At 54.0% G+C, this 21700-nt stretch overlaps 1 protein-coding gene across 4 annotated transcripts in view; it reads left to right on the top strand.

Moving 5' to 3' along the window:
- The window catches only part of SEPTIN9 (septin 9), a 165698-nt gene that overhangs the window by 131675 nt on the left and 12323 nt on the right, over nucleotides 1-21700 (top strand). For all 4 annotated transcript variants that reach the window (XM_032617447.1, XM_032617449.1, XM_032617448.1 and 1 more), the window contains one exon: nucleotides 20271-20462. In XM_032617447.1, the coding sequence (XP_032473338.1) occupies nucleotides 20271-20462 (192 nt within the window). The remainder of the gene's footprint in view (nucleotides 1-20270; nucleotides 20463-21700) is intronic.

The following is a 21700-nucleotide window of genomic DNA, read 5'->3' as shown; positions in this document are numbered from 1 at the left end:
GTGGGTGCTGGGCCTGAGTCCTGCTGCCGGGGGGGGGGGGGGGCACTGCCCCCCGCTGGTTCAGGTATGTGGAAGGGGTCTGAGTGGGTGTCTTGGGAAGCAGAGGTTTTCCCCTCTTGTCCCTCCTGCCCAGGGATTCAGGATGAGCCAAGTTCAACCTTTCTGATTGCTTATGGGCTGTGTTTTTATCTCCACTTCCCCCTCCTTTCAGGGTGAGATTTACGGCTTCCGTCTGTAAAAGGGGCCTGCTCCCGGGTCATTCTGTGACTTGACAGGTTCCAGCCCATTGACATCGAGGGCCCTTTTTAAAAATTCACGTCCTTATGAGCACTGGTGGTTTGAGGAGCAGGCTGGGCAGGTATAGAAGTCACCGAAGTCACCTGGGCTGTGGAATTGTAAGGGGGCGGGGTGCCTCACAGGCCAGATGCTGGGTCAGTGCTGGGGGCTGGCCGTGGACCAGAGGACACAGTCCCTGCTCTGATTCCCTGGGGAGCTCAGCCATCAGCCTTGTTGTTGATAATAGCTTTATTGAGAAAGAATTCACTTTCCAGAAAATTCACTCTTTTAAAGTGTACAATTCAGTGGTTTTTGTATATTCACAAAGTTAGGCAACCGTCACCACTAATTCCAGAATATTTTTATCACCCCTCGAAGAGATCCATTAGCAGTAGCTTTCCATTCCCAACTCCCTGCTCCCAGCCCCTGGCAACCACGAATCTGCTTTCTGTCTCCATGAATTTGCCTATTCTAGGTATTTTATATAAGTGGAATCGTATAGTAGGTGGCCTTTTCTGTCTGGCGTCTTTCACTTAGTGTCATGTTTTCAAGGTTCATCCATATGTAAACATGTCCATGTCCCACTTCTATTTCTGACTGAATAGTATTCCATTTTATATCAATTGATGGGCATGTGGGCTGTGTCCACTTTGTAGCTCTTTTGAATCACGCTGCAGTGAGCATGGGTGTCCAGGTTTGGGTGCGGACGTGTGTTTTCATTTCTCTTGGGGTCACTTGGGAAAGCTTGGCTCACCAGCACTGAGTCGGGGGTGCCCTGTTGGTCCCTCGGGCCCCACCCCCAGTGGCTGTGAGCATCTCATGTCTCGAATCTGTGTGTCTGTGCAAATTTGCTGGGGGTTCTTTTGTTTTCACTGTTGAGTCCGGAGCCAAGATCTGTGGAACAGGATGAATCGACGTGGAATCAATGCATGGATGAATTGGGGGGGGGGGGGGCGGGGTTAGAGAAGCCCGTTGGGTCCGCAGCTGGGGCCTGTCGCTGACTTCTAGTTTCCTTTGCCTGCATGGGGCCCAGAACAAGGCAGAAAGGGGAAATGGAAGGCTTGTGTGTCCTCTTCCAGGGAGACAGGGAAGCATGCAGCAGTGAGCTAGTCGTAGTGTGAGAGGAAGTGGGTCGATGGAAGGAGTGGGTGGGTTTGGCGTACCCTCCCCCGGGGGACCTGCCCCTCTCTCCACCAGCCTTGGCCCCGAGGTGGCGTGGGGGGGGGGGTAGGAGGCGTTTCCTTCCTGGGAGGGTGGAAATGTAGGGTGGGGGGCTGCCTCTGGGATCCAAGGAGGGGGTGAGGGTGGCCGCGGTTCTCCCAGATCTGCAGGAGCTAGCTACATGCTACAGCGTTTCTGATGTTCTGTGCATCACACGCAGAAAAGGTAAGCCGTAGAGAGAATGCATGTCGGTTGTCTTTTTAAACCACCGCACAAGTGCAGCCGGGAAAGGCCCACCCCTGCACACGTCTGGGCGCCCGCTGTGTCCACTCGCAGCTTCGCAGCCCGGGAGCGCGCCGGGGAGGGCCCACTGGCGCGGTCTCGGGTCTCGGGAAGGTGGTCTCGGGTCTCAGGAAGGCGGCGGAGCGGCCGGGCTCCCTCCCTCCTCCTCTGGGCCCTCCCCGCCCGGCAGCTGGAGGGACCTCTGCTTCTCACCAGTTCTCAGGCAGAAATTACCATATGAATGTGGCTCCTTCCCAGAGCCGCCGGCTGGGGAGACCTGGGAGGGGACAGGCTCCCACCCTCGGGGGCCTCCCGGTTCTGTGCTGACCGTGGCACAGATCGATCTGGTGGAAGACGCCGGGCGTTTTCGATCCACAGTAGGTCCCCTCTGGATGCGGAGGGTGCGGGGGGTGGGTTGGGATCTGCCTGCGGGCAGGGCAGAGCCTGCTGGGTCCCAGCAAGTGTGGGAGGCCCGGGAGACAGGCGTGCTCCCTCCTTTAGCTTTCGTCTCAACTTGTAGGAGAACGTGTTGTTACTGTAGCTCTTGTTATTTTGGTCTGATGTCAAAAGTCTCAGCTAATTACAGCAGGAAATGTAGACTCTAAGGAAGGATGTGAGGACGAGGATAGGGAAGGATAAAGCAATCTGAGCGCTCTGTAAACTGTAAAGTGCTGTGTGCAGGCCAGCCCAGGGGTCAGCCCTCCTCTGATGGTCCATCCCGGCCCCTACTTGTGTCTCGATTAATACCCTTCGGCAGTTGGCCAAAGCACTCTTAAGTTTGGGCTGGTGATACGTCACATCTAACTGCTGGACAGCAAATTAATGGATACCTAGTGACTGGTAGCCTGTCCACTCCACGTAGGGGACCCACTGCTCGCCAAAGCCCCGGCCAGGCAGGCCAGGCCAGCTGCAGCATGGGTGCAGCGTGGCTGAGGTTTCAGAGTCAGCACGGAGCCCAGGGTGGGTCCAGGTGTTCGGACCTGAGCCCCCTGCACATCAGCCCTGCCTGCCTCAAGCTTCTGGGAGAGACCCCACGCGCCTCGAAGCCCCAGTTAGGAGTGGGTGAGGAAGGTGGTAGGGATTAGGGACCACCCAGTCTCCCCGCCCCAGTGGGCGCCCCCATCCCCCCACTGACTGTTTCCTGAGCAAAATGTCCTGAATGGGCAGGAGCTGTCCCAGGATGTCCGTCCATCCTTCCGCTGAGGTGCTTTGTGGCTGCAGAAGGAGGACGGAAACCGGAAGTTGTTCACATCTCATTCACACGCTGCTACACACTGAAAGCCGAATGAGGGGGAAGCCCATGGGAGAGGATGCAGGCCAGCACTGCGGGAACCTCGCGGAGGGGCCAGGGCTGGAGAGGCGCCACCTGGATTGACCCGGGAGCAGTGGCCGGCCCCGCGATGCTCTGGGAAGAGAGGAGGGCAGGAGGAAAGGGCAGTGAGCTCACCTGTCATTCATTCATTCATTCATTCAACATCTTACTTACTGGGCGCTCGAATGTGTAAGGTTTTTTGAGCAGCAAAGGAGACAGACCCAGGCGTTTCAGCAGAGGAGGATAAAACCTGCAATTTCAAGTTGAGCGCAGGGCCACTCCGGAAGAGAACCACGGGACCCAGCGGGAGTCCCCCTGAGCGGTGCTGGGGGAGAACCTCTCTGAGGAACCTTGTTTGAGCCGCAGAAAGGAGCCAGGGAGACGGTGCACATATCAAAACTGGAGAGGTGGACATGTGCTTGTATTTGATTAGCAAATGCTTAGAGCACTTGCAGTGCCAGGCACCATTCTCTGTGCTTTGTAAATATCTCGTTTGGTCCTCATAGTACTCTTACGAGGCAAGTATTGTTATCCCATCTCACACATAAGAAAATTGAGGCACAGAGAGGTTAAGTTACTTGCTCAGGGTCACACAGGGAGTCTGGGATGGAACAGGATCCCAGCCCCAGGATTCTGGGGCCTCGGGATCTTGTGTTCTCCCAGGTGCAGGGAGAACTAGTTAGGATTTCAAGCCAGGGGAATGATGCAATTAATTTCTTTTAAACAGGCCTTCCTGGTGCTTTGAAAAGGATGGACTGCGGGGGGAGGGCACTTGTTGGCGATGACGGTTTGGATTGTGGGAGCCGTGGAGGGAGGGAGGCGGGGCGACTGCCTGCAAGATGTGTGTTGGATTCGGATTGATAGGACTTCGGGGTGGATGATTGGATCTGGGGAGATGGAAGCGGCGGGGGGACCAAGGCTGGCCCCTGGATTTCTAGCTGTCATAAATGGATGCATGGAGATGCCGTTACTCACAGGGGAGGGGGTGGGGTGGGGAGGGTAGGCTCGAGGTCCAGAGTTCAGTCTGGGGCATGTTCGGTGGGAGACATCTAGACTTCCCTAGGGCAGGGGCCACAGGTACCCAGTTCTGGGCAGGGGGCCTGCCATAGTGGAACATCTCTGCTGAGTCATGATGGACTCAGGGCACCGGTCAGGTTGGCACTGGTGTATGAATCTGGACAGAGTTTGGCATTCGATGCCCAGAGGATGGGCGATAGGTAGAGGAGGAGCCAGCGAGGCCGCTGGGAACCAATAACCAGAGACAGGAGAATCAGCAGAGGAGAAGCTGGGCCGTCAGGGCTGCATCCCTGCGAGTTGGGGTGAGGGGTGACCCCTGTGCATTTGCTCTTCAGAGCGTGGGCGGCTCCATCTGGCCAGAGCCCCAAGCCCAGAGGTGCACCCAAGCTTCACGCACAGCGGGGGCACGCAGGGGCCGCAGGCAGCTGGGCCCTTCCTGCTTCGCTCTGGTGTCCGACCCGCAGGGGGCTCAGGGGTGTCTGTGCACCCTGCCCGCAGCCAGCTTCTCCCCCGGGCAGTGGTTCAGGGGTGATGAGCGTGTCTCCCAAGGGGTGTCCAGGCAGCTGTCCACACACACTGCTTTTTTCTGGAGTGAGCCTGGGGTAGGAGGAGGTGTGTGTCTCTGAGGCTGCTTGGATAGGCGGGCCATCCATCCTCACCCTCACCTCAGAGAGCGTTTGAAGTCGTGGCTTAGGGTGTGCCCTAAGATTTCACAGGCCTGCTCTGGCGCATCCGCTCCCCTGAGTGGCTCCCTTGGGAGAACAGGGGCTCGGTTGTGTGGGGCGGGGAGCAGTGGGGTCTTCCCGCTAGGCAGGGCTCTGAGCAGCCCTGCAGGCAGGTGGGCACAGTCCAGGTGGGCTGTCTGCAGAGCGCACGCGGAGGGAGCCATGTCGGGGGCCTTGCAGGTTCCCAGGCCATGAGCACACTTCCTGACCTGCTGCCCGGAGTTGGCCGGGGTGGTGGTGGTGGTGGGGGGACATGACTTCCGCTCCCCCCAAGTCACATCAGCCCGGAGCTGAGGCTGCCATTGGATGGCTGACATCATTCTAAATGGTCCAAAGCTGCTGACCCTTTGTTTCTTCCCACCCCCCCCAACCTTCCCAGACCCTCCAGCCAGTGGTACGAAGTGTCCTGCCTCCTTAAAGGGTCATGGGTCAGGCTTCCACTCCTGCCCCAGGAATTCCCCCCTCCCCGCTTGTCCCCCTCCCTGGCCCTGCCTTTAGCCCCTGCCTCTCTGAAGGGACCAGGGCCCGGGGAGACCTTAGGCAGCATCCCGGAGCCTGAGTGGACGGATCTGCACAGGAGAAGGGCATTGCTTGATACCTTTGAGGGGAAAAGCTCTTTTCCTACTTAGCCCCTGGCAGGCAGCGGGACGCCCTGTTGCACCCCAGAGACCCCTGTCTAGTTCGTGTTATTTTAAATGATCTCATCAGTTGCGGGAGGTGGGGCCCCCACCGCCCCCAGCCTCCGCAGCCATGGAGCTCTGGTGTGCATCGGCTGACAGTCCTGCTGATAGCAGAGGGGGCTGGGGGAGGGATGCTCTGCCCCTCCCCCCCTTAGGGGGACATCCCTGATAAGAGGAAATTCCACCCTGTGACAAATGGCTACTTTCCACCCATCAGACGGGGGGGGGGGGGGAGATCTTTTCTTTCTCTCTTTAACTTGGCAAGCATTTGCCAAGAATCAACGGAGGAATCTCTGTGGCCGGCTGCTTTGGACGCGGTGGGCGGGCTGGCCAGGGCCAGATTCTGCGTTTGCCTTGGGGCAGGGGCCCATCACGCTGGAAGGTTCCCTGGGGTGGGAGGCGGCTCAGGGGCACATTCCCTGATCCTGCGAGGTGAGTGGGCGGTGGAACAGGAAACGAAAGATAAATCCCTTGACACAGGAAGTCGGAGGCCTCTTCCCTGGCCTTCACTGCAGGCCGCTTTTTAGGAAGTGAATGGGATGGAGTGCAGGTTGGAGCCTGCTCTGACCAAAGATTGATGTCTCAATAGGCCGCTGAGCCCGGGTGAGGAGCTCTGCTGGAAGAGGAGGCGGGAGGTGGGCTGGAAATGAGAGAACAGAAGGGGCCTCTTCCAGAAGGGGGGCGGGCTCAGAGTTGGACGCTGTCCAAATCTGGCTCTAAAGACCGACGCCAATTGAAACCGTGTTGGCAGAAATGAAGAGCTTCTTGAGATTCTTTCCTGGACAAAAGAGAAAAAGTTTGCTTCAAAGGGTTTGGCGAGAGAAAGGGGCAGGCAGTAAGAGTGGAGAACGCCCCCCCTCCGGGACTTTGGGGCGCCCTGGGCCCCTGAATGAATAGAATCGGGTGAGGACGGCGCTGTTCCTGCCGTGACCTCTCCCAGGTCCTGCAAAGGGCGCAGGGTCGTGGGAACTCTTTCCACCCAATCTCTCCTCACACAGAAACCGTAAAACTACAGTTTCATTTTGGGTCTCCTCTTGGGAAAGAGCTGGGGCTCCAACGGGGAGAGATGCAGCCCTTGCATTTGCAAAACCCTGTCTTTCTCTGGAGAGGCCTTCACCTTTGTGCTGGATTTCTAAGCTGGGTTTCAGGCCAGAGGGCAAAGTCTCAGATTTCTGGCCTCACGCTTACCGATCAGACTTCGGGGAGACGCTTCCTGCCCTGTACAAAGTGTGAAGTGTAATTCGATTTGGAATTAGTTACCAAGTTAGGTGAGCCATGTGCACTTTAAAAATTCACGCCTTGATCCCTGACTGCACAAATTTGCAAAATTCGGTCGTTTATAGTCAGTGTTTCCATCTTCAGAAGGGAACAGGAAGTTCCCCTGTGACATTTATGGGGAGTTTGTAGTGGCTTGGCTGGCTTAACGGGGACACAAGGAAAAGCGGAATCCGGTAAATGGGGAAAGATTCTGTTTCAAAGCCCTGCAGAGAATGGCACCCCTTACATCCCTGCCCCAACTCCCCACCCCTCCCCCCCCCCCCCCCCCCCCCCCCCCCCCGGGCTCGCAGCTTTCTCCTCCGGCTCAGGGATGGAGACCAGCTGTTCATAGCCTCTTTTCCCACCTTTGATCATTTTTAAAATTTTTTATTATTTAAAAATATTTTTTTTGGCTGTGCCACGTGGCTTGTGGGATTTTAGTTCCTTGACCAGGGATCAAACTCATGCCCCCTGCAGTGGAAACTCAGAGTCCTAACCACTGGACCGCCACGGGATTCCCTGATTTTTTTTTTTAATAAATTTATTTATTTATTTACTGATTTATTTTTGGCTGCATTGGTCTTCCTTGCTGCGTGCAGGCTTTCTCTAGTTGCGGCGAGCGGGGGCTACTTTTCGTTGCGGTGTGCGGGCTTCTCATTGTGGTGGCTTCTCTTGTCGCGGAGCCGGGGCTCTAGGCACGTGGGCTTCACTGATTGTGGCTCGCGGGCTCTGGAGCACAGGCTCAGTAGTTGTGGCGCATGGGCTTAGTTGCACCGTGGCATGTGGGATCTTCCCGGACCAGGGCTCGAACCTGTGTCTCCTGCACTGGCAGGTGGGTTCTTAACCACTGCGCCACCAAGGAAGTCCCTCTCTGATCATTTTTTTAAACTCTTTCTCACCCTTCTCTCACCATGGAACCCAGAACATCTTTGTATGTTGAGAAGTTCAATTCAGAGATAATGTGATTAAATTCTAAGTTCTCATTAGACCAAATTAATTTCATCAAGAAAGCTAGGGTGGGCTTCCCTGGTGGTGCAGCGGTTAAGAATCCGCCTGCCAGTGCAGGGGACACAGGTTCGTGCCCTGGTCCGGGAAGGTCCCACATGCCACGGAGCAACTAAGTTCGTGTGCCACAACTACTGAGCCTGTGCTCTGGAGCCCGTGCTCCACAACAAGAGAAGCCACCGCAATGAAGAGTAGCCCCCGCTCGCCTCGCCGTAACTAGAGAAAGCCCGCCTGCAGCAACAAAGACCCAACGCAGCCAAAAACAAATAAGAATAAAATAGAAAAATAATAAAATAAAAGGAAGTTAGGGGTTCTTTGATGAACCCCCCCCCCAGATTGTCCAAATTTATTTGCATGTGTCTGTCTTCATGTGTATTTTTTTTTTAGGGAGAGTGTCCTTACCTTTCAACAGCTTCTAAAACAGGTTTGTGATACATACACAAAAGTCCTGAATTGCTGTGCCAGACTGGGTTCCTTGCATGTAAGGGACTACTGTGAATCTGCCTGGAAGTTTTAGGCTAATAAACATTTGAATAAATGAACTTCGTGTTCCTATGTGCCACCACTGTTTTCATTCAGACTGATTTTAAGCCTATAGTGTTTTCTTTTTGTTTGTTACTAAGTAATAGGTACTCAATATTTGTTGAATGAATCATTGTTGTGGTCCTGGTCCACCAGGACCCCAGGATCTTTTTCAATCATTATTGTTTATAGCCATTTTTAAAAATTGAAGTATTGTTGATGTACAATATTATATAAATTACAGGTGTACAATATAGTGATTCAGTTTTTAAAGGTTATACTCCATTTATAGTTATAAAATATTGGCTATATTCCCTGTGTTGTACAATATATCCTTGTAGCTTATTTTATATGTAAGAGTTTGTACCTCTTAATCCCCTACCCCTATCTTGTCCCTCCCCCTTCCTTCTCCCCACTGGTAACCACTGGTTTCTTCTCTGTATCTGTTTCTGCTTCTTTTTTGTTATATTCACTAGTTTGTTGTATATTTAGATTCCACGTTTAAGTGATATCATACATTATTTGTCTTTCTCTGTCTGATTTCACTTAACATAATACTCTCCAAGTCCATCCATGTTGTTGCAAATGGCAAAATTTCGTTCTTTTTTGTGACTGAGTAGTATTCCATTTTGTGTGTGTGTGTGTGTGTGTGTGTGTGTGTGTGTGTGTGTGTGTACGCACACATACATATGCACCACATCTTCTTTATCCATTCATTGGTTAATGGACACTTAGGTTGCTTCCATATCTTGGCAGTTGTAAATAATGCTGCTATGAACACTGGGGTGCATGTATCTTTTTGAATCAGTGTTTTTGATTTTTTCAGATATATACCCAGGAGTGGAATTGCTGGGTCATATGATAGTTCTATTTTTAGTTTTTCAAGAAACCTCCACACTGTTTTCCACAGTGGCTGCACCAGTTTACATTCCCATGAACAGTGTATAAGCGTTCCTTTTTGTCCACATCCTCGCCAACATTCGTTAGTTGTGTTCCTTTTGATGATAGCCATTCTGACAGATGTGAGGTGGTATCTCACTGTGGTTTTGACTTGCATTTCCCTGATGATTAGTGATGTTGAGCATCTTTTCCTCTGCCTGTTGGCCATCTGCATTTCCTCTTTGGAAAAATGTCTATTCAGTTCTTCTGCCCATTTTTTAATCAGGTTTTTTTGTTTTTTTCTAATATTTTTATTTATGTATTTATTTGGCTGTGCCGTGTCTTAGTTGTGGCATGCGAACTCTTAGTTGCAGCATGTGGGATCTCAGTTCCCTGACCAGGGATCGAACCCAGAGCCCCCTGCATTGGGAGTGTGGAGTCCCAGCCACTGGACCACCAGGGAAGTCCCAAATCAGGTTTTTTTTTAAATGTTGAATTGTATGAGCTGTTTGTATATGTTGGATATTAATCCCTTATATGTCATTATCATTTGCAAATATTTTCTCCCATTCAGTAGATTATCTTTTCTTTTTTTTTTTTTTTTGATGGTTTCCTTTGCTGTGCAAAAGCTTTTAAGTTTAATTAGGTCTCATTTGTTTACTTTTGCTTTATTTCCTTTACTTTAGGAGAGGAATCCAGAAAAACATTGCTACCATTTATGTCAAAGAATGTTTGGTCTATGTTTTCCTCTAGGACTTTTATGGTTTCCGGTCTTTTAGGCCCTTAATCCATTTTGAGTCATTTTTGTATATGGTGTGAGAGAATATTCTAATTTCATTCTTTTACATGTAGCTGTCCAGTTTTCCCAGCACCACTTATTGAAGAGACTCTATACCCCATTGTATATTCTTGCCTCCTTTGTTGTAGATTAATTGACCATAAGTGTGTGGGTTTATTTCTGGGCTCTCTATTCTGTTCCATTGATCTATGTGTCTGTTTTTATGCCAGTATGGTACTGCTTTGATGACTGTAGCTTTGTAGTATAGTCTGAAGTCAGGGAGTGTGTTCTTCTTTCTCAAGATTGTTATTATAGCCTATCTTTGACATCTTCTCCAGGGCAGTTTCTTCTCCAAGGTCTACCCGCGTCTGTACATGTGTCTGGTTTCCAGACCCATCACTGTCCTGTTCTCTTTCGTTCACCCGCATTTCCTGAGCTGGTTAATAACAGTGTCTCCGTCAACTTAGTCACTTGTACGAGAAGTGGGGAGTCATCTTTGAGGCCCCTGGGGGTTTTGTCAGTTCTAGCTGGGGCCTCGTGGAGGTGGAGGTTTAGGATGAGGATGGACATTTTGATATGTGCTTGGCATCAGTCCACCTGGAACCTCTGGCTGGGGCACCAGGTGTGTGGGCCTCTGATGTGCCAGGGTTTGCCTTCATCAGCACCAGTGTCTTGAGGGAGCTGTAGGTAATCCTGAGAGGGCCCTGGAATCCTGGACCCCATGCTGAGCCTGGTGGCTGGAGTTGAAGAGCTTGGCCTGCCAGGCTTGGCCTGCAGGCTCCTTTTCTCAGGAGTTTATGGAGACTAAGATGCTAATGCACTCAACAGGCCTTTCCAGATGGCTGAGTGGGATCCCCTCCCAGCAGCTCCTGGGGAGAGCACCCGAAGGAAGGAAGCGCTGGAGCCCTGAGGCCTCAGAGCGCTACCCCAGCACCTGGCACTTTCTGGGTCTTTGCTGTAGGAAACCTATACTTCTTTTAGCCTTTTCTTGGCCTGTGGAGTCACCCTGCCTGCCATTCACTAGCTCTGTGACCATAATAAGTGACAAAAGCACTGTAGGCCTCAGTTTCCTCATCTGTGAAATGGGGAAACTAACAATACCTGACGTATAGGGTTGTCGTGATGTTCCCTAAGTTGGTGCGCGGAAGGCGTTTAGAGTAGCGCCTGGTGCAGAGCAAGCCCAGCAAACGCTGGCTGTTGTGATTTGTGTCATTCCTTTGTTTGTTCATTCGTTTGCTCAGCAAACATTTAGTCTTGGACTTGCCACGTGCCAGGCCCTGCTCCGAATGTGTCAGCACAGGAGTGAGCATAATGGCTGAGGTTTGTGGCTTCGTGAATCTTACGTGGGGGGGACACGTGGTTAAAGTAAACCACACACATCACTGTTATCTTTTTTTTTTTAATTTTTATTTCTTTTTGGCTGCGTTAGGTCTTTGTTGCTGCATGTGGGCTTTCTCTAGTTGGCGGTGAGCGGGGCATACTCTTCGTTGTGGTGCACGGGCTTCTCATTGCAGTGGCTTCTCTTGTTGCGGAGCACGGCCTCTAGGCGCACAGGCTTCAGTAGTTGTGGCACGCAGGCACAGTAGTTGTGGCTCGCGGGCTCTAGAGCGCAGGCTCAGTAGTTGTGGCGCATGGGCTTAGTTGCTCCGTGGCATGTGGGATCTTCTCAGACCAGGGCTTGTACCCGTGTCCCCTGCATTGGCAGGCGGATTCTTAACCACTGTGCCACCAGGGAAGCCCTGTTCGGTTATCACTGTGGAGACTGTATAAAGTGGAGCGCAGGCCCAGCAAGAGAGCAGTGAGGCCGGCTAATCTGGGTGCCAGGCCGGGCCCTGCAGGCCTGTGCAGCACCCAGGGAGGTGGGAGGGAAGGAAGGGGCAGCTCTTGTCACTCTGTCCCCCTGGCACTTCCTCCATCAGGGACATGCCCATCTTTAAGAAGCCTCTTTGCAGGGGGCAAGGCGCATCTGCTGTCTGGTCCTGGCCATGGGCTCAGGTGCTCTGGTGGGGGCTGTGGCTGTCCCCTCAGCCTGCAGTGCTGCCTTCCCCGTGATCCCAGAGGGTGGACTCCAGGGCCGCTGGGGATGGGGGCCCCTCTGCTGTGTGCATAGCTGCCAGCTGAAGCCGGGAGACTGCCTGGCTGCGAGGAGCACCTGGGCGAGGGTGGGACGGGGAAGGAAGGCTTCACTGAGGGTGGGGTACTGGCTGGAGACACAGTTTCCTGCAGGAAGAGTACATGGTGGTCGGCTCCCTAGGACCCCCAACTTCAGACCTCTGAGTGGGTCCATCTGGATCTGCCTGGTGACACTGGCTTCTGTTGGGTGGCCTCGTGGGTGTCTGTTGACAGGTTGGCTCGGCCACTGTGGGCGGTGATTGAGCAAGGCCTGTGCGGGTGTTGGTGCCGGTGTGCCTGGGGAGGGGCGGGGTGAGATCAGGAGCCCTGAGCTGGCTTTACCCTGAGAGCTTTGTCCTGCGCTGTGTCCCTGCCTGTGACACGGGTACCACGTGGCTGCCCCCTCTGGCTGGGCGGCCCAGGGGCCGTTTTGCTCCCATAGAGCCACCTCTGCACTTGGCAGATGGGGCTGATGCTCGGGGAGGATGGAACCTGTGGGGACGTTTCTGGGCTGCAGGACAAACAGGGAGGGGGCGGGCGGAGAAGGGTGACCCCTGGGTGTTGCAAGCCTGCCATGCCGAACCACCTCCCACGGCCGCCTTGGGGCTGCGATGAAGTGTGAACCCCCCTGTGAGGCGTCCCACCTGGGAGCAGGCTCCTCTCTGGGCGGTACCTCCCAGCCAGACGTGTGTCCCACCGCCCCGGTCCCGGCGAGCCGCAGACAGCGATCCCAGCCCTGGGGGCAGGGGCAGAATTTCTCCCTTGGAGCAGAAGTCCGAAGCTGGCGCTGGTGACTTACAGACCCCCACCGTCAACTCCTAGAACAGGCGGCCCAGCAGGCCCCTGTGGGGAAGGAGAGGGCAGCCCCATCAGCGGCGGGACCAGCTGCCACCAGCCTGTGGGGACAAGGGCTCCCCACCAGGGACGCGGGCCTGGGCTCAAAATGGCGGCCTGCGGAGAGAAAGCGCCACGGTTTCCTCTGGCTGGTCTGGACATCCTTGCTGGGAGATGAAGGGATGCTTCCACGGCCGGACAGCACGGGGGGTGCGCAACAACCTCAGGCCTGAGTGGGGGCGTCTGGGCCTCAGCTGTCCTCCAGTCGTACAGCTGGCTGGTGGGCACTCATGGGCACAGTGGGTTCTTTTCAATCCATCTCTACCAGCAGCGTCTTCGTTTTTGTCGTAACATAACAGCTCATTGAGATATAATCCGCACCCCGTACAATTCACCCATTGAGCGTGTGCGTCAGTGGCGCTTCTTCACAATGTTGAAAAGCCGTCATCGTTACCTACTTCCAGAGCGTGTTCATCACCCAAAAGGAAATCCCACAGGCATGATGGCGCAGCCCCTGGCAGCCACGCATCCGCTCTCTGTCTCTATGGATTTGCCTCTTCTGGACATTTTCATTTAAATGGACTCATACCGTATGTGGCCTTTCACGTCTGGCTTCTTCCATTGTGCGTAACGTTTTCAAGGTTCACCTGTTGTAGCCTGTCAGGACATCAGTGCTTTTTTTTTTTTTTTTTTTTTTTTGGAGTATGGTTAATTTACAATGTTGTGTTCGTTTCTGGTGTACAGCAGAGGGATTCAGTTTTTACATAAATATACTCTTTAGCATATATATATGTTCTTTTTCAGATTCTTTTCCATTTTACTTTATTTACAGGGTATCGAATATAATTCCCTGCGCTCTAAGGTACGACCTTGTTGTTTATCTATTTTATTTATTAGCAGTTTGTATCTGCTAATCCCAAACTCCTAATTTATCCCTGCTTGCCTCCCCCACCCTTTCCCCTTTGGTAACCATAAATTTGTTTTCTATGTCTATGGGTCTGTTTCTTTTTTGTAAATAAGTTAGTTCATTGTATCATTTTTTTAGATTCCACGTAAAAGTGATATCATGATATTTGTCTTAGTCTGACTTACTTCACTTAGTGTGATCATCTCTAGGTCCGTCCACGTTCCTGCAGATGGCATTATTTCATTCTTTTTTATGGCTGAGTAGTATTCCATTGTATACATATGCCACGTATCCTTCATTCATTCATCTAAGACATCAGTGCTTTTTTTTTAACATCTTTATTGGAGTATAATTGCTTTACAATGGTGTGTTAGTTTCTGCTGTATAACAAAGTGAATCAGCTGTATATACATATACGTATGTCCCCATATCCCCTCCCTCTTGCGTCTCCCTCCCACCCTCCTTATCCCACCCCTCTAGGTGGTCACAAAGCACGGAGCTGATCTCCCTGTGCTATGCGGCTGCTTCCCACTAGCCATCTATTTTACATTTGGTAGTGTATATATGTCAATGCCACTCTCTCACTTTGTCACAGTTTACCCTTCCCCCTCCCCGTGTCCTTAAGTCCATTTGCGTCTTTATTCCTGTCCTGCCCCTGGGTTCTTCAGAACCTTTTTTTTTTTTCTTAGATTCCATATATATGTGTTAGCATACGGTATTTGTCTTTCTCTTTCTGACTTACTTCACTCTGTATGACAGATTCTAGGTCCATCCACCTCACTACAAATAACTCAATTTCATTTTTTATGGCTGAGTAATATTCCGTTGTATATATGTGCCACATCTTCTTTATCCATTCCTCTGTCGATGGACACTTAGGTTGCTTCCATGTCCTGGCTATTGTAAATAGAGCTGCATTGAACATTGTGGTACATGACTCTTTTTGAATTACGGTTTTCTCAGGGTATATGCCCAGTAGTGGGATTGCTGGGTCATATGGTAGTTCCGTTTTTAGTTTTTTAAGGAACCTCCATACTGTTCTCCATAGTGGCTCTATCAATTTACATTGATAAACCCTCCAACAGTGAAGGAGGGTTCCCTTTTCTCCACACCCTCTCCAGCATTTATTTGTAGATTTTTTGGTGATGGCCGTTCTGACCGGTGTGAGGTGATACCTCATTGCAGTTTGGGTGTGCATTTCTCTAAGACTCATATTCCACTGTGTGGATTTACCACATTGTGTTTATCCTTTCATCTGTGGGTGGACCTTTTAGGTATTTCTCGAAAAGCTACTTTTTGCCACTCCCTGGGCTAGGATTGGGGGTACTGCTGAGCGAGCCATGGCCTCAGGTTTGAGGAGATGGTGGGGTAGGAGCTGGGGGGGAGTGCAGGGCGGAGGGACCTGCAAAGGACCACGTGAAGCCAGGACGAGAACCTGAGGCCCCTGGTTCCTGGCCTCGAAGCCTTGAGGGGGGCGCTGCACCTCACTTTGACTGCGGGATGACCGTGTTGCCTATTGTCCAAACTGCAGCCTTTTTGAGCGCCACCTGGGTTCTGTTAATAATTAAGCTGGATACCAGAAAAACTGAAAGCAGGGACTCAGACACATGTCCACCCATGTTCATAGCCGTATCATGCATCATAGTCAAAAGGTGAAAACCACTTAAGCGTCCATGGACAGATGAATGGATAAACAGTGAAGTACTATTCCGACGTAAAAAGGAACGAAATTGTGACACAGGCTGCAACAGGGAGGAACCTCGAGGACATTATGCTCAGTGAAAGAAGCCCGGCACGAAAGGACAAATACAGCATGACTCCACTTTTATGAGGTTCCTAGTGGAGCCTGATTCACAGAGACAGAACGTAGAACAGAGGCTATAGGGGGAGGGGGGAGTTAGTGTTTGATGGGCTCAGAGCTTCTGTCCAGGATGATGAAGGCGTTTGGAGGTGGGTAGTGGTGGTGGTTACATGCCATCCCGAATGTATTTAATGACGCGGACTCAAATACTTAACATGGTCAGAACGGTCAAGGTTGTACGTTGTGTCTGTTACTACAGTAAAGAAAGTGATTAGGAAGTGGAGGGAAGGCGTAAACTGGCGTGTTAAGGTCACCACACACACCCCGACCCCAGGTGGTCACGTGGGCTTTTCTTCCCCAGAGGAGGGTGGTGCTGTGGTGGGCAGGGAAGTTGCCCTGGGCGTGGGAGCCTGGGGAGAGAGCAACTGACCCAGAGTGGCCGACCCGGTGGAGCAGGGGTGAGGCTGCCCCAGGGGTCACCTCCCCCACCACAAACCTACATTTCCTCCTCAGAGTGTGGCTCTGGGAAGGAGGGGATATGGTGGTCCACACACCGCCCCCCCACCCCACCATCCCCTTTCCCAAGGGGTTCCCAAGTAGGAGCAGTGAAAAGTAGCAGCAGCTCGTACTGTATGACCTTGGATAAGTTACTTAACTTCTCTGAGCGTGAGTTTTCCACATTTAAAGACCAGGGCTCCCTCTTGCTCTACTTGCCTGAAGTGAGAGTCACCTTGGACATAAATGTGAAACCTCTTATTTTTCTGGTAAGAACTTCCCTTTCCTATTAATAGCATTTGATGAAGTTTGGGTGTGAAACAAAGACAGATAACAAGGCCATGGGGAAGAGGGTGAGGCCTCAGCTGCAGGCAGCTCACTGGAGGAGGTGGCTTGGACACAGGTCTGGGGGGCGGGTCAGGAGGTGGCGTCTGGCCTTCGTGGAGGGTCTGCAGGCAGCCTGGGGCAGCACAGCCCTCCTCCCTGTGCTCCCCACCCCACGCTGAGGGGAGACTCCTAAGACCCCATTCATTCAGGAGTATTGGTTGAGTGTCCCCTCCTTGTAGGTCTCTGGAGGCTCAGTGGGGATCCATACATATCACTGCCATAGTCCACTGGAGCTCACGGTCTGTGGGGGGACATGGATGTTAATCAAATATCGCAGGAGTGAATGTGAAGTTACAGGGCTGCTTAAATTCAGTGAAGGTCTCAGGTTGGCCAGACCGCTTCCAATGCATTTCAGAAAAAAATCACTCTGGGGACCTCAGTCTCCTCATTTGTAAAATGAGTAGGTTGGACAAGAATTCTGTGCTGTCCAGAATAGTTGCCATGTGTCATTCTTTATTTGAAATTAATTAAAATTAAATTAAATAAAAAATTGTGATCCTCCGTTGGACCAGGTGCATTTCAAGCACGCCAGTCACATGTGAAAACGGTGATTCTGTAAAAAATTAAACACACGATTACCATTTGACCCAGCAATCCCACTTCTGGGTTTACACCCGCAAGGTTTGAAAGCAGGGTCTCGAGGAGATATTTGTACACCCATGTTCCCAGCACCACTAGTCACAGGAGCTGAAACATAGAAGCAACCCAAGTATCCATCAAGGAATGAATGGGAAGGCAAACTGTGGTCCATCCACACGGTGGAATATTACTCAGCCTTCAAAAGGAAGGAAATCCTGACACGTGCTACCACATGGATAAACCTTGAGGGCATTAAGCTCAGTGAAACAAGCCAGCCACAAAAAGACAGATACTGTATGACTCCACTTAACATAGGCTACCCAGAGTAGTTAAATTCATAGAGACAGAAAGTAGAGTGGGGACTGGGGGGGTTCGTGCTTAATGAGGACAGTTTCAGTTTTGCAACACTTCTGATCTGCACACTTAAAATTGGTTAAGATGGTACATTTTGTGTTATGTACATTTTATCACAATTTTTGAGAAGTCACACGTGGCTGCCACACTGGATGGTACTGGAGTCGCCGGTCTCCGCCGTCCCATCCAGCCGGCTGGAGCCCCAGGGGCCTGCAAGGGGTCGCACGCAGACAGCGTCTCTGGGCGAGCTGGCCTGCCAGGGCCTCTACTCTCGCCCACGCGGTTCTGAAGGCAGACCCCAAATCCTCCTGGCTGGGTGGGCATAGAGGGAGGGTCCCGTGTCTGCGGGCCATCTGGGTGGGCACAATTGGGGTTGCCCACCAGGGGGCCTCCCAGAGGAGGAGGGACCTTGCAGGAATGTACCCTCACCTGTGCAAAAGGCCAGGCCTTTCCCTCAGCGGGAGGGATGGTGCTTGTCATGTTTTTATGATTATTTCTCAAGCAGGGCCCTGGTGGGCAGGATGTTTGCTTTGGTTTGAGTTTCTGCAGTGGTTGTTGGTGCCTGTGGAGGGGCCGGCTGGAGTCTCTCTCGCTCTGCTGCTCCCAGGGCCTGTGGAGGGAGGTGAGGGGGTTCAGGGGACGCCCCCCACCCCACCCCCCCGTGCTACTCGGGAGGGGGTGAGGGATGGAGGGAGATGTAGGGGTGGGGTGGGGGGCTGGCCCAGTCCCGGGCAGAATGGCTCCCAGACCCGCAGACAGATGGAAGCAATTTTCGGTCACGTGGGGCAGGGCTGAACTGCGGTCCTGAAAGACAAGGCCCCACGTCTGTCTCCAGGAAACAGCCCCAAAGCCACACGTTCAGACCAGATGCAGCTCTGGTCTTTGTTTATTTAAAGATGCCGGAGCCCGGGGCAGAGTGTTTCTGAAGAGGGAACAGAGGCACAGACCTTCCAGGCCATGCAGGGAGGAGGCCCGCGAATGGCAGTCGAGGCCCGCGAATGGCAGTCGAACCCCCCGGCCCTTCGCCTTTCCCTGGCCTAGGGCGGTGGTGGGGGTGGACCTGGAAGCAAAGCCTCAAGCGCCAGCCTGTTGTTAGGAGAGATGCATGCGCCCCCTGGCAACCCCTGGCGCTTTTATCTGCGTTCTGTTCCTCGCTCAGCACCCCCATTGTGGGAAGCAGGAACGGCTGTGCTCGGTCAAGGGCAGAGGAGATGGGGAAGTTACTGGCTGACCTGAGGGTGAACCAGCAACACCCCAATGTCTCGGATTTGTATGCACGTGGCACCCATCATCCTTCCTGTCTTACTGGCCTGGGCCTGGGCGTGGGAGGAGAGGGTGCTGGCCCCCATCTCGGCTCCTGAAGACAGATGTGGCTGCAGAGGTGCGAGCCTGGGGACGGGGTAGAGTCCGGCTTTTTTCCCCGGGAAGTGGAAAGGCAGTTTATCTGAAAGCCCAGCAGTGACCTTCCTGACCTGGCGACCTGTGTCCTGCTGCTTCCTGGGGCAGGGTCGGAGGGGGTGGGCAGGAGGGCACGTTTGGGAAGGCTGCTTGCCCACCCTGGCGGTGGGGCACGCCCCCTGGAGCATGGGGCACCCGGAGCCAACGCCCAGGGAACTGACAGCCTCTCCCCAAGGGCTGGCGGGAGGGGCTCGCGGGGCAGGGGAGGCATCTGGACTCGCTGTGTGGTCGCTTCCCATGAGCTCAGGGTGCCCCAGGAGGAGAGACGGTGATCCTTCCTGGGAGGTAGGATGAAGCCGAAAATGCTTCTTAGTGGGAAGAGCTTGGACCCAAGGGGGCAGGGAAGGGGAGCTGGGGGGCCAGCCGGGGAGGGTGTGGCCTGGACATGTGCCACATCGGGGGCTCAGTGGGACGCGGCCAAAGTGCTCCAGCCGGACCCTGGTGGGGACCCTGCACTGTCCTGAGCGCCCTGACCAGCCCTGCTGGCCGGGTGCACCTCAGGTCCCCACTGGGGGGCTTCTGGGGGGCATCCCCCCACCCCCAGACCTCCAGCCTGGGCATGTGGATTCTTGAGGGCAGCACGGGAGGAAAGGAGGAAGGCTCTAACTTATAGACCGCAGAAGCTTGAGGTATTTCGAGCAGCTCAGCCCGCCTGCAGACATGAAAGCAAAACCTCCTCCTGGCCTGTGGGTGTGAGGCCCACAGGTGCTGGGCGGCCAGAGAGAAGACGGCCACCTGGATCCAGTCCAAGGAGGGGGGAGGCGGGGGGCAGTGCCCGCAGGTGCTGCCCGGGGCCCTCTCCTTCCTGCCATCTCCCAGGAACGCTGGGCCTGGAGGAGCTAGCACTGCATCCAAGCCCTGCCTCGAAAGAACGCCCCTCGTCCCAGCACTCCTGCCGCCCCAGGGCTATTGGCTGGTACCTGGGACTGAGCCAGTGCCGGGCCTCCTCCATCCTTCCTTCAGAGGGCTGTCCTCTCCTTTGTCCTGGCTCATGGGTTCACCCAAACACTGGCTGTTTGACCCGCAGGGCCCCTTCGGCCGTCAGGCTGCAGCAGGTGTTGGGGCCAAAGGTGAAGGAGATGGGGGGGCCCACCTAGGTGCCCCGGGCAGGGCAGGAGGGTGGGGGGCAAAGAGCGCTCCCCGCCGTGCTCGGGCTAGTTCTCCTGGGTGCAGCTCAGGTGAGATAGAGGAGGGTTCAGGGGTCAGCCCTGCCCTGGAGGGGAGGGCCCCAGCCTAGGCAGGGCTGGCGGCTTCAGATCTGGAGCGAGGCTCTGTGGGCCAAGCTGAGCGGCTGCAGGACGACCTGGGCCTCCGGCTCCAGCTCCGGGCATTTCTCAGGGGTCTCCCGGGCAGCTGAGCCTCAGTTTCCCCACCGGAGGATGTGGGGCTTAGCAGACGCCTGCACGTGCCCCCCATGACCCCCTAACGCGCCCGCTCGTCGTCCCGCAGCCACCGAGGCAGCTCCCGGCAGCGTTGGCGACATGGCCGACACCCCCAGAGACGCCGGGCTCAAGCAGCCGCCCGCGCAGAGGAATGAGAAGGCCCCCGTGGACTTCGGCTACGTGGGGATCGACTCCATCCTGGAGCAGATGCGCAGGAAGGCCATGAAGCAGGGCTTCGAGTTCAACATCATGGTGGTCGGTGAGTCCCCGGTCCCCACCACTGCTCAGCCTGCCCCCGGGCCAGCCACACAGGCTCCGGGGCATCTTCTCTTGTAAAACGGGGGCGACAGACCTGGCCTGCAGGACAGATTGCGAGTGGCGTTGTGTGTGTGTACGCGTGCCCGCCAGGAGGGTCTCAGCCTCCATCAGCTCCTCAGCAGGGCCTCTGCCCATTACATTGAGAACCCCGGAGACAGCTCGGCCCCGGGCCGGGCAGAGGCTCAGGCGACGACAGCTCTCTGACCAGTGGCCTCCACCTTCTGCTTTTACCTTCTGCTCAGGCATCCCCATCGCTGTGGCTCAAGCCCTGGGTGGGCTGACCCCCGCACCTGGCAGGCCTGGCTGGAGGCTCCCCTGCGGCCTCTGCAGAGCTGGATGGATGGTCACGGGGAGGGGGTGGTCATCGATCAGCCCGGCCCAGACAGGGTTGGGGGGCTAGGCTGGGGGAACAGTGGGCAGCCCTTGTTCCCGAAGACTCTCAGGTCCTGTTCAGTCCTCACAGTAACCCTGTGAAGGGAGCGCCCATTTTACAGGAGGGCACGATGAGGTCATTCAGCTCACAATCCAGGCTCCACGCCTCCGCCCTCCTTCCCACAGCAGTGCCCCCGCAGAAGATGCAGCCAGGGTGGAAGGGCACCTGTGGGGGGTCTGCAGACAGGGGGAGAATCCCAGCCTTGCCCCTGCTGCTGCCTGATGCTTGCCCAGACTTCCCTGGGGTTTGTCTCAGCCTCAGTTTCCTCATCCATAAAATGGGATAGTCCTGGCCCCCAAGGGCCAGGAGGGGTACATGGGAGAACGTGTTCGGTCCCTGGCATGGTCACGGGCACTCAAGAAGATTTCAGAAGCAATTATGAGGATGGTGGTAATAAAAATAATAATTACAGGATAAACTTTATAATATCCTGGTTGGCATCTCCCAGGTGTCAGGGGCCGTGGCTGGAATATTTGATGGAGCCCCTGGCCTGAGCTTGGTGGGGACACAAAACCATTGGGCAGAAGGGGAGATGGTTGAGGAGGAGGGCCAGTCCTCGGGCTGGTAAACAGCTCAGGCCAGGGATTCCCGACGCCACCCTCTGGGGGATTCACACTTTTCCTTGAAAGGTTATCAGAGTTGGAAAATCAGTGTGATTTAATTTTTAAAAATAACTTTGGTTACCGTGGCCTAAGGCCAGCTCAGCGCAGAGGCAAAGTGATGGGGCTGCACGTCTGGAGTGTGTG

Source organism: Phocoena sinus, chromosome 20, assembly GCF_008692025.1.
Source record: "Phocoena sinus isolate mPhoSin1 chromosome 20, mPhoSin1.pri, whole genome shotgun sequence".
NCBI classification, from domain to species: domain Eukaryota; kingdom Metazoa; phylum Chordata; class Mammalia; order Artiodactyla; family Phocoenidae; genus Phocoena; species Phocoena sinus.
This window is presented reverse-complemented; position numbering and strand designations above follow the sequence as displayed.